Raw genomic sequence first — 14,092 nt, forward strand, 5'->3', positions numbered from 1 at the left:
AGGACCTTCCAATATGCCAATGACACCCCCCACCTGGATCTGACAGGTATGAGTTGGGGGTGCCTGGATGTTCATACATCCTTCACCTTCCTCTCCCCTCCCCCCCTCTGCTTTGCTTGCCTAGTGCCCTGAGGGTTAAACATGAATAATGAATTCTGGCTCCTTGTGCACAGGAGCCCCTATACACTGCTCACATGCCATAGCAAATACTCTCACAGTATGACGGCAGCGCACACTGGTCATCACATGCAGTTGTATTTTTCTCTGTATGGTGTAGTGGTAAGATCACCGCCCTCCATGCAAGAGAGTTGGGTTCAAATCCCAGCTGTGGCCTACCTCCAGTAGGGGTCTTTAGGCAGGACTTCCTTATGCTTGTGGTGTCTGGTAATTCTTTGCAGGATATTTTTCTGTTGTTTCACGCTCAGCTTCTCTTTGGTATCAAATGTGCCTCTCTGCAGCTGATGTGCATTTTATAATATGTCTTGTGTATGTTGCATTTCCCTTAGTATGATTACAATAAGTAGTAGAAGCTGCCTTTGACTCACAGCAATGATAATATATGCCTAATTAAAACCCCATTTTCTGCAAAGTCTGTTGCTTCCTGGAACATAGATGCCATTGAAGAACTTTCCCATCATTTGATCACTATCTCTACATTATTTTTTTCCACTTCTATTTCAGAATGAATTGAGCCACAAGTTCTTCTGCTGCTGACTTAAGCAAAAAAAAAAAAAAAAGCATGAGCTATATTATTTGGAAATTGCTGTAATGCAATCCAGCAGAAAATGCTTTTCAATGTGGTTAACAAACAAACAAAAAACTTCAGAAACAGCCAGTTTAAAAGAAACCGTTGCAAATAAAATGAAAATCTCCCAAAGGTCGACATTTCTCAATATAACTAAAAGAATCTTAATATAAACAATAATAATGGCTTATGATATTAATAGTTTCATGATACTCCATGATGCACTCAGCAATGTTTTAGGTGTTTAGGTAACTGTTTTGTTTAAAAATAAATTTATAATTCATACAAAGCTGCAAAAAGACTCACCCTCCTAGCCTTCATCCATATTTGGAGATGTCTGTGTACAAAACCTGAATAATGGATGCATCCCTGGGATTTTAGTCTATCTCTGGAATCACCGCCTTGCATTTCAAGCCTCCACATGGAAACTCAATTACAGTCTAACTGCTAAATTAGCACGCTAGTGGACCATTAACTTAATAAGAGTAGATTATCTAGTTATGTGTGATCTCAGAATGACCTCACGTCTAACAGCAGCAGCATTTTATATGCGAATAGAATAAAAACATAGAAACTTAGTAGCCATGAACTATGAGTCACGTAATGATTCTTTGGACAGTAAGCTGTGTGTTATCAATGCTGTATTATAAAATGAATGTGAAGATACGTCAACACAGGGTCAAGCATATAAATGTACTTTTCATAGAAGTGACGCATTTTAAGGACACAGTATTCTGTCCACCAGGGCTTCATTTTTGGATTTAGCTCTTTTTTACATAAAAAGTAAGTGTCAACACAACAAAAGAAGCCAGAATCATTTTCATCAACTGCGCATTTAATGTATAACAACAGTACAAAGTGAATATTTTGCTTGCAAAATAGGAGTGTTTTTTATGTACAGTATTTATACAATAATATATAGTTTAAAAAAACATAACAGTTTTAACATCTGACAGTTTATTGCACAACACGTTATAAATTATGATCAAACCACACATGAAACAGATGAGTTCTGTCACATTTCAACACTTAACAGGAAATGTATTGATTCTTTATTTTATTTTGTTCTTCTAGGTTAACATGAATCAAGTTCTTTGTGGGAAGTACATTAACCCCAGTAATACTGAAATGGTAAAACGAGTAGTGCTCCAGAATAAAGTCAGAATAGACAGTTGCAGTGACTTTATATCTTTTATCACTGCAGTGGGTGAAAGACAAGCAATCAAAATGAAAACCCTGAACTAGCACAATGCCTCAGACTGATTTTTATTTTTTTTTTTAAATCATGATAATTATTTTAAAGTTTAGATATGGCACTCTATAAATACAGCAGCATGAGACAACAAGCAGTCAGGTAATGGACACTTAAATGCAAAATTAAAAAGTTTGATTTGTATACGGAAACATGGAAGTAATCAGGATGTAAAGAAAGCGATGTAAAGCAAGACATTTAATGAATGAACTTTACAAGGACCAACTACTGTTGATCTAAACACATATCATTATTTATATATTCACTCTTTGTACAAAATATAAGGAACACCTGCTTTATACTGAGCTGCAGCTTCTCTCACACCTCTAGGTCCCCAGGGTTAGAAATCCCTCTCCAGCTTGTTGCCTACAATTTCCAGGTAACGTTCAAAGTGGTTTTATTGGGAAAATCAGTAAGGCATCAAAGCCTTCATCTAACTTAATCTAACCCGATTGCTCCTCAAGAGCAGCAGGTGTTCTTAATATCTCATACACTTGGTGCATTTCAAGTATTACTCTCAATGTAAACAATGACTGATGAGACAGGGAGGAGGGGGAGCGGCACTGACGGCCAGGGTTAGGCTAATCTGATCCACGATCAGGCTTCTAGCATCATTAATCATCCTTTCTGCTACAGTTCAATTTGGTCTCCACTTATCTTTGAATGGCTGAATTAGTGGTCTATAGATCATCACTGTACAAAACTCCCTATCTCAAATGGGATCTTTTCCGTACAATGGCATGTATTATTAATATCCTCTACAGGAGCATTTAAAATGAATGAAACATGAGACATATATTTGGCACAAAAAGCCAGGGATACGGTCTAGAAATATCTCAACATATATTTCAAAGTTGAAAGTAATGCCCCCTCAGTGTGGGATTATTAAAGAGCTGGACCCTCACCTTGTCAGTGGCAGATGCTGTGTACGCTGTGTACGCTGTCCAATCCACAGCAGATTTTGGAAAATCCTCACCTTTCCAACCGTTAACAAAAAAATAACTCATCACAGGGAGTTTCAATTGAGGAAATGATAAGTAAGAATGTTAGAGTCTTTAGTGTTTGCTTTTTAAGCCTTGAAAAGGCAATTGGAAAAGGCTTAACAACACAAAGTTACACTCCTCTGCTCCAAATGGCTCAAAATGGCAATGTCACTCCAAGCCTGTGATATGTAGTTTGGAATAAGTGTCCTTCATCTTTGACATATAAAAAGTACTTTAAGTCTTGTCTCACCACATGTGTCATGCCATTAAATTGGCCTCTGTCTTTGTTGAGGTCCTTCAGTGACTTTTCAAGTTGACTCACTCTTTATTAAGTGCTGTTCTTTTCAGGGCTCCAGCCATGCCACACATACATTTAGTATAAGCACCAACTACAAAGACAAACTATTACCCAGCGGGAAAGAATTGGCGGCAAATTCAGCAACCGTGATGGCCCAAATCCTTTTTCTCTGTTTCTCTATAGGAGCGTTTTAGAAGTTGGATGGTTTCCTGTTGGAGTTTCTTCAGAAAAAACAATGACACTGAAATTATAAATCGTGCTTTGGGACAATCTGCTGTTTGACATGTGCGTGGTTTGTGTATGTACATTGTATATGTAGGTATTTGCATCTGTACGTATGTCTTCCTGTATATATTGTCAGTTTTTGGCAATATACATAAGTAGGTCCAGAATGTCTGTGTACATCCATATGTATGTTTATGTGTGACTGTATATGTGAGTAATGTGTGGGTATATGTATGCAGTACTACATATGTATGTATGTATGTATGTGCATGTCTCAGCTCTCTGTAGACATGACTGAGATGATCTGCTCCACTTTATATGCCAACTTCTGTTTCTGGGCCTGTTCGTCTTGCTCCAGTGCCTCAATGATCTAAACACACACACACAGAAACACACACAGGCGCAAATTGTGAGACCAAGGACATGATGCATTTTCCTGGTCAGCTATAGAAGTCATGGCAGATAGAAAATACAAATCAACAATAGCAATAATATAAACAATAGTACTTCTACTCTTTGCTGTACTTTGTACTTTACATTTTGTGAAAGGTAAATTTCTGCATTAATTTTGTGATACTTGAAATTAACCACTGATTGTATTAATATTAGCAGAATACTCTTAAGTAACTGAGATAAAACTAAAGTATTTAAAGAAATAAATGCCAACATTTCCCTGCTTTAATTGCTCATATGCTCACATAAGTGTGCTGCTTATCTAAAACTGTTGGATGATAGTACAAGCAATTTTGTAAATGGAGATAACAAAAAAACTTCAATTAAAGATTAAAGGTGTAACTGCGAGCCTGCTACGAACACTGGCATTCACTGAGAGTCGTGTTTGAGTCCAATTAATTTAAGTCCAGTATTAACTCTCCTTTTACTGAAGGTCAACCCAGTCCAGAGGGAAATATCCAGCTGGCTGTTTAGCTGCAAAATGCTCCACTTTGTTCACCAACTTGTTGTTAGATTTATTCAGCTGCTGTTTAGTGCTGAGCAAGTAGTGACCAGTGGGTTTATTGAAGCTTTTCATTGAAAACAGCTGCCTGCTGCGACTGGAAACAACATCGTGAGAGTGGTAAGAGTGAACTGGTTCTCTGTGGGTTCAGTACCAGCAACGTCTATTACCTTACACACAGTTATTTGATCCAGTATTAATATAAAAATATAAATTATAGCTGTTTACTACCACAAAATAGCCAACTTCAGTTGGCTAACCATGCTTGAAGGACCTACAGCACATTTTCATGCTACAGTACGTTGAGTGATCCTCACCTCTTGGCTGTATTTGCTGACGTAAACATAGATTTCATGGAGGGCACTGAGCACGTTGAACTCGCTGGAGTGGAGGCGAGCCTGTTCAGCCAGATAGGCATTCATATCCTGATCGCTAATGGCAGGCAGGCGGTTGATGTCAGCGTAGTACCTGAAAGGAGAGACACACGGCGTCAGTGTTGATGCATGGTCATTCATACCAGAGCTTTTCTCTTTACTGTGATTCAGTCTGCTGTCGTGAGAAGTCAAGTTCATCCATATATCCTTTTATAGAAAAATATATTATGTTTAATTATTCAAATGTTTACATATATCCATATCTGCAATAATTGCATTCTACCCAGTTAATCTAATTCTACTTAGTGTCAATCTTACTTGAAACTAAAACATTCAGCTAAAACACTTTGAATGTGTGCACATACACACCTTTCTACCCAGCTTTTATAATGTGGTATGTCCTTGGCATACAGTAGTTTGGTAGATGGTGAGTCTTTGCCCAGACGGTGTTCAGACGTTGAGCAAGAGTCCATAAAGGTTTGGGCCACCACAGACAAACAGGCATCCGTGATGCTGCTTTTATGGATGTCAAACACAAACTGCGGATTCTTGATCACATTTACCCAGAAACGCAGTGGCAGGCTGCAGATGTGAAAAAAGGTCAAGAGAAATGAAAACAGAAACACAAATATTTTAGACAAGGCTAGACTTTCCTGCAAAAAGGAACCAATTAATGGTAAAATGTTCTTGTCCATTTTCCTTTTGATCAGTTTCTTATTGAATTTTCTAATTTACTCAGGTATGAGAACAAGGTGTAGGTGGAGTGTGAAAGACATATATTTCTTTTAGGACTTTAAAAACTGGAGTTACAAATTGTGGATAAGACAAAGTAATCATAATAATTAAACATAAAACTGTTTTCCAGTGTTGCCAAATCACCAAAACAAGTTAAAACAGAATAAAAAAATAGAAAATCCAGTGGTTGTGGTAAAAAAAAACTAAAGATCATGTTTCTTAGAATATAAATAAGCTGCAGCAGAGTGTCAGAAATCTTTCTTACCAGTTGCTCTTCCATGTGTGTCGAATGTCCATGTCATTGATGCCGTGTCTGTCAGCCTGCTCGTCCAGGAAGTCGAACATGTACTTGATTGCGAGAGGCAGGGCAGTGCCCCGACACACAGTGCTGAACAGAGTCTCAAACAGGTCATCCACAAACTTCTGCAGTGTGCCCTGTAAAAACAGTGAGGGAAGTTATGTCTCTTGATTTTCCTGTTTTCAGTGTTTATGTTAGGTGGTTTACAGCTCCCTGAAAAATGACTAGGGATGAATTATTCTTACATCTAACCCTAAGAACTCTGCACTACTTGATATCTTGATTAAAAATGTTGTCTTCCATATAATCTATACATTATTAGCACAGTTTGTAATATGTTGTACCTTCGTTGCTAGTAGCCTCGTCAGGTAGATCTCAGACACCATCTTGCTGCCACGTTCTCCCTCTTTCTGGTCCCCGTGATCGTGGTTCTTAACTAAGTGCCAAACCTTCACCCCACTCTCCAGGTCAGGGGTAAGCATGGGCACACGGGAGTGGGGGCTGTCAGGGCTGGTAGGGGTGGAGCGGAAGGGAGCGTCCACACCTAGATAGTTTTATATTTGAAAAATATATACATATATAAAAATATATTCCACTGCAGTAAATAGATAATACTTTGTGTGATCACCAGTCTGCCAGACTTGTGTCTCACATCTGAATTTATGGCAGACTGTTCTCTTTGCAGTCTGTAAGTGAGCCGGTTGGTTGTGTGTGCTGAGACTATAAAAACATTTGCTGTCATCATTTCATCATTTGTCACTCGCTGAAGGCATGCTGTCTATCTGGGCTCTGGTCCTCACTTGCTGTCACTCAGATTTTTGTTTTCTGCTCTGCTGGACATCCTGTGTGATGTGTCATTCTTATTGGTTTGTTTTTATAAATCACATTGAATTAATGTGTCTTTTCATAAAACAGAAACCACCTAGTCCAAAGAATAATGCATATTTATTCTGAATCTCTAAATACAGATGTAGCAACTGAAAGTCATTTAATGGCCAACTCATTGCATCTCTTTATTTAGTGTGTTATAATGGTGTATGATAATGTGCTTTACAACATACTGATGAGTGGCAGCAACAGATGGTGCAGCACTGCTGCAAGTTGGATGAATATTAAGTACTTGTATTTGTTAAACAGTACTGACCATATCTGCTGATGCTGCGTGGGAAGCTGGCTGAGGAAGGAATGTTGAAAGAGGACATCTGTTTGGGCACCAAGGCCACCACACAGCGCTCCGACACCTGGGAGACAAAGGTAAAGCCTGTCTTTCATTTTTATGAATTTGTAGCTTGCAGCTCCTGGTGAAAAGTAATCATAGCTGGAATTTAAAAAAAGAAAAGGTGGCAGAGAATAAAACCAAGGACCAGGATTTGTGAAAATGATGAGGTTCTGAATGTTTCTCATGAGCAGCCGAATTAAAACACTCGAAATAAATCCAAATCTTTAAACCATGATTATCTGCTAGATAGAAAAACATACAGCAAAGCTTTGACAACATCAGCTTTAGCTACCAAATAAGACCAAACCTATCAACGCTGAATGCCTGCATTGGTTTCATTTAAAGACAAAAATGCACCTAACATCAAACATAACCTGAAATTTGAATTAAAACTGGAATTAACTGAGGTTTTATCAGTGGAAAAAGTAGAAATCCTCTGCATTGCAGTAAAGTTCAGCTGTGTGATGCAGTTATATGCTATTCAGTCACGCTGAAGGAATCAAGTCAGCTCTAGACCCTTGGTGGCTCCACTAAATCTCGGCATCGTCTGTCTGTGGTTGAGATGTTGGCCTAACGTGTTAAATATTTTGCAACCTAAGACTACTACACTATGAATATTTGAATAGAGTTCACTGACGTGTGAATGTTTCGAAGTTGTAGTAGTTTGCAGAAAACTGATCACAGGTGTTGGCCCTACATTTTGACTCTGCAGTAGACCCTGGCTAGTGCTGTGCTTGGAGAAAATGCAGATTTTCTTTGTCTTTATTCGTCTATGTTTGAATAAGTGTGCTGGTTGTATGAGAGTGGTAACAGTTGGCCCAAAGCTTATGCTCAAGACAAACATTTGACTGACAAAGAACAGGATGACTCATCCGAGGTTGGTGACCTGTGTAGTCGTATTTATGAGCTGAAAAAAAGATGTTGTAAAAGACATAGGCACACAAGCTCATGTTTGGTTGACTAAGCCTGCTTGTGACCGGGAGGTTGAGGAAGTGTTGGCAGAGGTGAGGTGAGTGATGAATATGAATGAGCAATGCTGTGTCCTTCATCAGCACTGTCTGCTGTGACGCCCTTGAACGACTAGATAATCACAGTTTTTATAAAAGGTTGGAAAAGATTCAGGGCAGATAAAAAAAAAAAGTGCCGTAGCTCTTTAGTCCGTGTATTCATTAGAGCTGAAATGACCAGTGGACTGACCGAGGATTCATCTGCAACTATTATGAATGTTTACTAATTATCAAATGAAGCATTTGCTAAAACCAAGTTGAATATCTACAGAATATAAAGCAAATATATGTATGTGATGGGCATCTTTTCTGACATATTACCTTAATTAAATCAGTGAAATAATCTGCAGATTCACTGATAGCTGTAGTTCTAATGCTAATTCTATTAACAGACCTGGTAGTGCATGAGTGTGTTGAGCCTTTTCCAGTCACTTTCTATCTTGGTGGTGATGTCTTCATCCTGTAGGACCACACGAGCTGTTCTGCCCTGTCGCCACTCTGTTGGAAAATATTGAAGGTTACATCAACAGTGAATGTTACATATGGTATTTTTGGAGATATGTGTACCACTAGTGCTCGTCTAATGTCCATTTTTTGCCTTGCACTGTCCCCTTACTCAGCAAGTGAGGTTGTTTCATGCTTGTGCACCGTGTTAGTTTGCTCTGCAAGATGTCAAGCGCTGCAGCCAAAATGACACCACGAGAGCCTCGTGTACATTTGTTTTTGGCAATTAAAGTGATTGTGATTCTGTAAACAGACACAGTGTCTACACAGGGATTAAAGCGTGAAGAAACTGATCTTCTCCAAATCCCAAACCTGTAAGAGCCCCCTAAGTTATAAAACTACAAACCTGAAGCAATATCAGCCACTACCTACAAGGTATCTTTTTTACTCCCTTTGAAGATGACATGTTGTGGGCGTAAGCCTTGTGTAGGTGTGCTGTCACTGAGGTTTAACGTCAGTGTTGGAGAGTATTTCTCTGATTAGGGCTGTAAACAGGTATGGGGAGGGGGTTCTTTTCCAAAAAATGATGTTGAGCCCGTTGTTGATGTCATACGTCCTCAGTGTACTATCTGTGACAACTCCTCTGACATGCCCTTACTCATCTTTACTTTTCCCACCTGTCATTATTGAAACAGATCATGTCCCATGGTAAATTTTAAAGGCCTGAAGTAGAAATAAACAATTTGTTTTACATAATATGTTTCCACCCGTCTCACCTAGATCCATGTCTGCAGCTCTTGGTCGCTGTGAGTATGGCATGTTCTTGTAGACTGCATCCAGGATCTTCTCCTTTACCTGGGTAATGGTGTCACAGTTGAGCACCTTGACAGGGATTTCTGGGCTGTTCTCATTGTCGGGGTTCACACAGCTCAGCGTCTGGGGATGCAGGATAGAGAGAGACGGGAGGGTACAGAGGGGAGTAAGAGAAAGAGGCTGAAAGGCGTTGCTTGCCAGGAGTGTCCTTTCATTACCTACTCCTCACCAAACTGTCCTAGTGGAGAGGATCTTGGCCAGAAATGTAATTTCACACCTCCAGGATGTGGCTGTGCAGCTCTAGAGGGGGCATTAAACAAGTAATGAGACACAGCCTCTCAAGCTCTCCAACATGGCGATCAGAGAGGTATCATCCTGTCGCGGGCTGGCTGTGCTTTGGTGCTAAAGGAACGAAGGAAGTTACTCTGACAGGGTGGTGGAGGAACCCAGTCGGCTTTACTTTAATGGAAAGGTAAAAAAAAGACACGCGGGTCTATCACGTGACTCTACTCTACTAGCATAAACCATAGAATTGAGTAGACTTAGCATCCTTGGTTTTATGCTTTTCATTTTATGTCATTATTTTACCACTTTTTTAAGTAACCAGACCTTTTTCATGAGGTCTGGAAAACCTGAAGTGGGAGATTGGACTTAAAATCCATAAAATTACACGACAGGTGGTGGCTTTTATATTCTACATTTATAAGAAACACATCATCTACAAGCTCCTTGAACCTGATGAAATGAACATCTGGCTGTGCCAGATTATTTGTCCACTGCCTAACAAACATAGGATTCAAAGGATTCACAAAAGTACAATCGCACAGGCTAAATAAATGCCACGTTTCTGTAGATGTACAGAAATTAATACAGACAAAATGTGTGACTCACCAGGGTCTTGTATTCAATCTGCTGTCGGATGAGCTTGTCCTCACTGAGGGAATAACGTGCCTCTCCAGTGATGGCATCTATGGGTCCCTTCTCCATTTGCTGTTTGATGGCACAGAACAGCATGAAGAGAGGCTCGCCAGCACACTCCTTTGTTTTGGAAGGAACCCAGGGATTAGAGTGAAAGGTGGGAGAAGGGAAAATAAGACACAGGAAAGAAGTGAAGGGAAGGAAACGGATGTGTATTCATCAACACAAACAGTGAGACTCGGGAACTGGAGCATGATGTACCAAACATAATAAAATGAAGCCTTATCTTCTTCTGAATGGAAAAGATAGGGATGTGTGTGACCCCACAGGTAACTGTTATCCATCCACAATGTCCATAAAACACATTAGCTACAACAAGAGTCTCTTTAATTAGTGTTAATTATAGCAGCATTGTCAAAGTCTATGCCACTGACACTTGTAGCAATGTAAGTGCAGGTGTGAGAAAGATTTCATTTTACCTTGAGAAATTTGTGGAGCAAGAAGGCAAACCAATTCGTCAGCATCTTTTCTGCCACCGATTCCGTTCTGCAAGACAAGAAGAAAGCACACTTTGTTAGCAAGAGACGTCCCGCAGAGAGTTGGAGTGCTCCTATTATTCTTCTATAATTTAAGCTGTAGAAGAGTCTGACATTGTAGGAACCAAAAAACATGACATGGAGACTTTACAGAGAATTACAATCTTACTCAGAAGCGCAGTCTCACAGGACACATACTCCGACATACTGTGGTTAAGTGTTGCTGGCGCACATCATATTTGGGTCATGACATAAATGTGCAGACGTAACTTAGATGTCTACTTTCACTTTTTCTTACTTGCCATGTCTGCACTTTAACATGAGGCCAGATGGAAAGATTTATGATTTACTGGAGTAAATCCTTTAAATCATGTAACAGCACCTTAAAAATGGCATATAAGCCCTTTTTAATCTGAATCTCATCCGATGCCTGTAGCATTATGGCCAGCCGCTGGCCTTCACTTAACCTGCTGTGCCTCGGTCACTCCTTTTCAGTCCTCACCTGCATTTGAACCCTAACCTGTACCGACTCCACTGTTGAAGGTTTCCCATTAAATTTAAGAATGTTTTTTTTCTGCAAGAGCAGCATGTTTGGGCAAACAAGTTCTTGTTGTACCAGCTCCCACATGAACTCATCCTTATATGTAATGAGTGTGCTTCAGATTGAGAGGGTACTCTTTTCAGGGGCGGGGGGAGTGGATAAAACTCATGAAACATTCAGTAGGCCAGTCTCAGCACTGGGAAAACAATCTGCAGATAACCAGAGGTGGAGGATAGAGGGAGAGAGGCGAGAGAAGGGAGGAGAGGAGAGTAGAGGAGAGGAGAGGTGATGGGGGAAGAAACGTGAGCTACAGCTGAATGTTTCATGAGTGGCACAAAGAAGATAAGTCAGACTGACAACAACTCTGCCGCTGCTGCACTTACTCTTACCCATTAGATTCTCTTCCTCTGCCAGTCCCTCCTGCTCTCTATCACTTTTACCACTGCTGTCTTTCACCTGTCTGCTCAGGCACCCTGTTTCTCACACGCTTAACAGCTGTTTCACGCCGCTGCACAAAACAAAGCTGAGCAGAAGTGGGCTTTCCTTCGCTGGCCTAGTTACTCATCCATCAAAAGTGCAGTAACTGGGCTGGAAAGAACAATGCACAAAGGAATTATCTATGCCAAAAGATAAGCTGTGCTGATCAGAACTAGTCAAGTTTGTGACAGAAAGGGCCTCAAGTTTAAGTCCTCCGACCACAGGGCAGTTGAAACTCACAGGGCAGCATTTGAACCGTCAACATAATTTGTCCTCAACCGTTTTTGAAATGCTCTTCATTTACTAATAATATGATTAACTTTCAACATGCATTCAGCTGCACTGTACAAACCAGTTTCACACAACTTAAACAGCTTAACCCAAATTGTTGATTAATAAAAAGAACACATTTTGAGGGCTGGAAACATGTTTTGATTTACCTGCGGAGGAGTAGTTTGGGGTGGTTCTTGCTCTCCACGTTGCGTTCAATGAGGTCTGACAGCAGGTGTTTGAGGATGTCTGTAGCGTACTCCAACCGTCCCTGCAGTGCGGTCATGATGAGCGAAGCAACGTAGCCGCGGTCACGCATGGAGAAGGAGCGCTGCAGCTCAAGTGTATGGATGAATGTCAGCAGGAAAACCTTGTTATTCACCAGCTGAGCAAACTGCTTCAAGGCTTTCTCCACATTCGCCTGTCCGCTCCCCGGCACCTATACACATCATGCATTTTTGCACACATGCAAACACGCTAATTAGGTAAAACTCAGTGGAGGATGGGGAAAAATTGGAGCATAGATGGAGGGAGAAACATGATGTCAAAATTAAATATATGCAGTAACTAAATCCTAAAATGTTTATTTGCAAAACATAACCACTAGTCTGGCTGATCCACTCCAAAAAACACATTAACTAAGCTTCATTTTTCTAAAAAGTGAAGAGCCTGTTATTTTAATAAAAAAGTCTGAATTTTTACCGCAGCTGCAATCAGAGGCTCCTTTGAACAGAGATCTTTTGAAATCATTGACCATAATAATGTCTTGATTAAACCAATTATAATTGGCAACACTAACCCAGTTTTGACCTTGAGTACGTGACAAGTTATTCCACAACTAATGGAAAGGCAAGTGGTTCATCATCAGAGTTTCAGCAAAATTTGGTGTCTCAGAATAAAACCCTTGAGATCAGGACAGAACCAAAGTAAACACCATGTTGTCTTGAGTTTGGAATGAGGTCCACAACTAATTGGATATAAGACCAACATACCAAAATAATAATATAACCGATATTGAATGCCTGTATATATGCAGCATATAGTATATGCTTAGGATCTCTCTCCTATCCCTCAACATCCAGCAGTTTATTGTGTGAGATGTACACTCACAGAAAGTTTCCAAAACCAAACCTAAACAATGTAAGAATCAGGTGTACAAACTTTTTTTTGATTTGTCTGAATATGCTGCCAAAGTCTAAGAAAAGTTTGACTTTTGTCCCTTAGACGCTTGACTAAGGGACGGAGGGAGGCAGCAAATGTCAATCTGCTCACAAACTCCTCAGCTTCTGTAGACACCATTAGACAGACGTCGAACCACAGTGAGTGCACTGACATTTGCTCACTTTGCTCTGTTGGACTGCAGTTTGACAGCACTTGCCAGCAAGCCGAAATCACTTTCCAGTATTTAGGAGTATAACTACTAGAGCCTTAAGGTCAAGATGTCCAATAAATGGTTGAAACCAGAATCAAGTGAGCGGCCCGGCTTTAAAACCTCCTCACCTCCAGCTCTCTGAGCACAGGGTGATCATCAATACCAGGGAAGAGGACCCTCATTGCATAAGTGCGATAGTCCAGGTAGGGGATGCCAGCTCTGTCCAGATCACTGGTTAACTCATTGATGTCCGTCTGCAGCTCTGCAAAAGCTGCATATGAAAAGAGTGGGTCAGATTGTCTGCTAAGCTCTTTACAGCTTCTTATCACAACCTTTTATATAATTATATTTTCAATATACTGTTGATTCTTGAAAAGTTGACAAGAGCAAACCGGCCCTTCATGTATCTTACATTATACATTTGATGTAGGTGTCTTGCCTAAGCGTTAAATTAAATTAAATATAGCATTAACATTTATAGCTTTAAAATAACCACTAAGAGCTATGTACCATAAATTACAGTCCAGCTGGTCTTTCACACGTTCTGCAACCAATACTTATAAGAACATAAATCTTAATTCAAATAAATCATCAGAAAACAAAGCCATCAGTCAAAAGTTCTCAACAGAT

At 40.0% G+C, this 14,092-nt stretch overlaps 1 protein-coding gene across 1 annotated transcript in view; it reads right to left on the reverse strand.

Moving 5' to 3' along the window:
* Positions 1–1,597: 1,597 nt before the first annotated feature.
* The window catches only part of LOC113154573 (plexin-A2-like), a 60,787-nt gene continuing 48,292 nt past the window's right edge, over positions 1,598–14,092 (reverse strand). Inside the window, exons 21-32 of the mRNA XM_026348853.1 lie at positions 13,591–13,733; positions 12,261–12,529; positions 10,746–10,812; positions 10,240–10,386; positions 9,312–9,471; positions 8,486–8,589; positions 7,010–7,106; positions 6,210–6,409; positions 5,833–6,002; positions 5,202–5,414; positions 4,776–4,926; positions 1,598–3,873 (exon numbers count right to left, since the gene is read on the reverse strand). Coding sequence (XP_026204638.1) covers positions 3,778–3,873; positions 4,776–4,926; positions 5,202–5,414; positions 5,833–6,002; positions 6,210–6,409; positions 7,010–7,106; positions 8,486–8,589; positions 9,312–9,471; positions 10,240–10,386; positions 10,746–10,812; positions 12,261–12,529; positions 13,591–13,733 — 1,817 coding nt within the window. The 3' untranslated portion in view covers positions 1,598–3,777. The remainder of the gene's footprint in view (positions 3,874–4,775; positions 4,927–5,201; positions 5,415–5,832; positions 6,003–6,209; positions 6,410–7,009; positions 7,107–8,485; positions 8,590–9,311; positions 9,472–10,239; positions 10,387–10,745; positions 10,813–12,260; positions 12,530–13,590; positions 13,734–14,092) is intronic.

The sequence above is a fragment of the Anabas testudineus genome, chromosome 5, assembly GCF_900324465.2.
Source record: "Anabas testudineus chromosome 5, fAnaTes1.2, whole genome shotgun sequence".
Taxonomy (NCBI): Eukaryota; Metazoa; Chordata; class Actinopteri; order Anabantiformes; family Anabantidae; genus Anabas; species Anabas testudineus.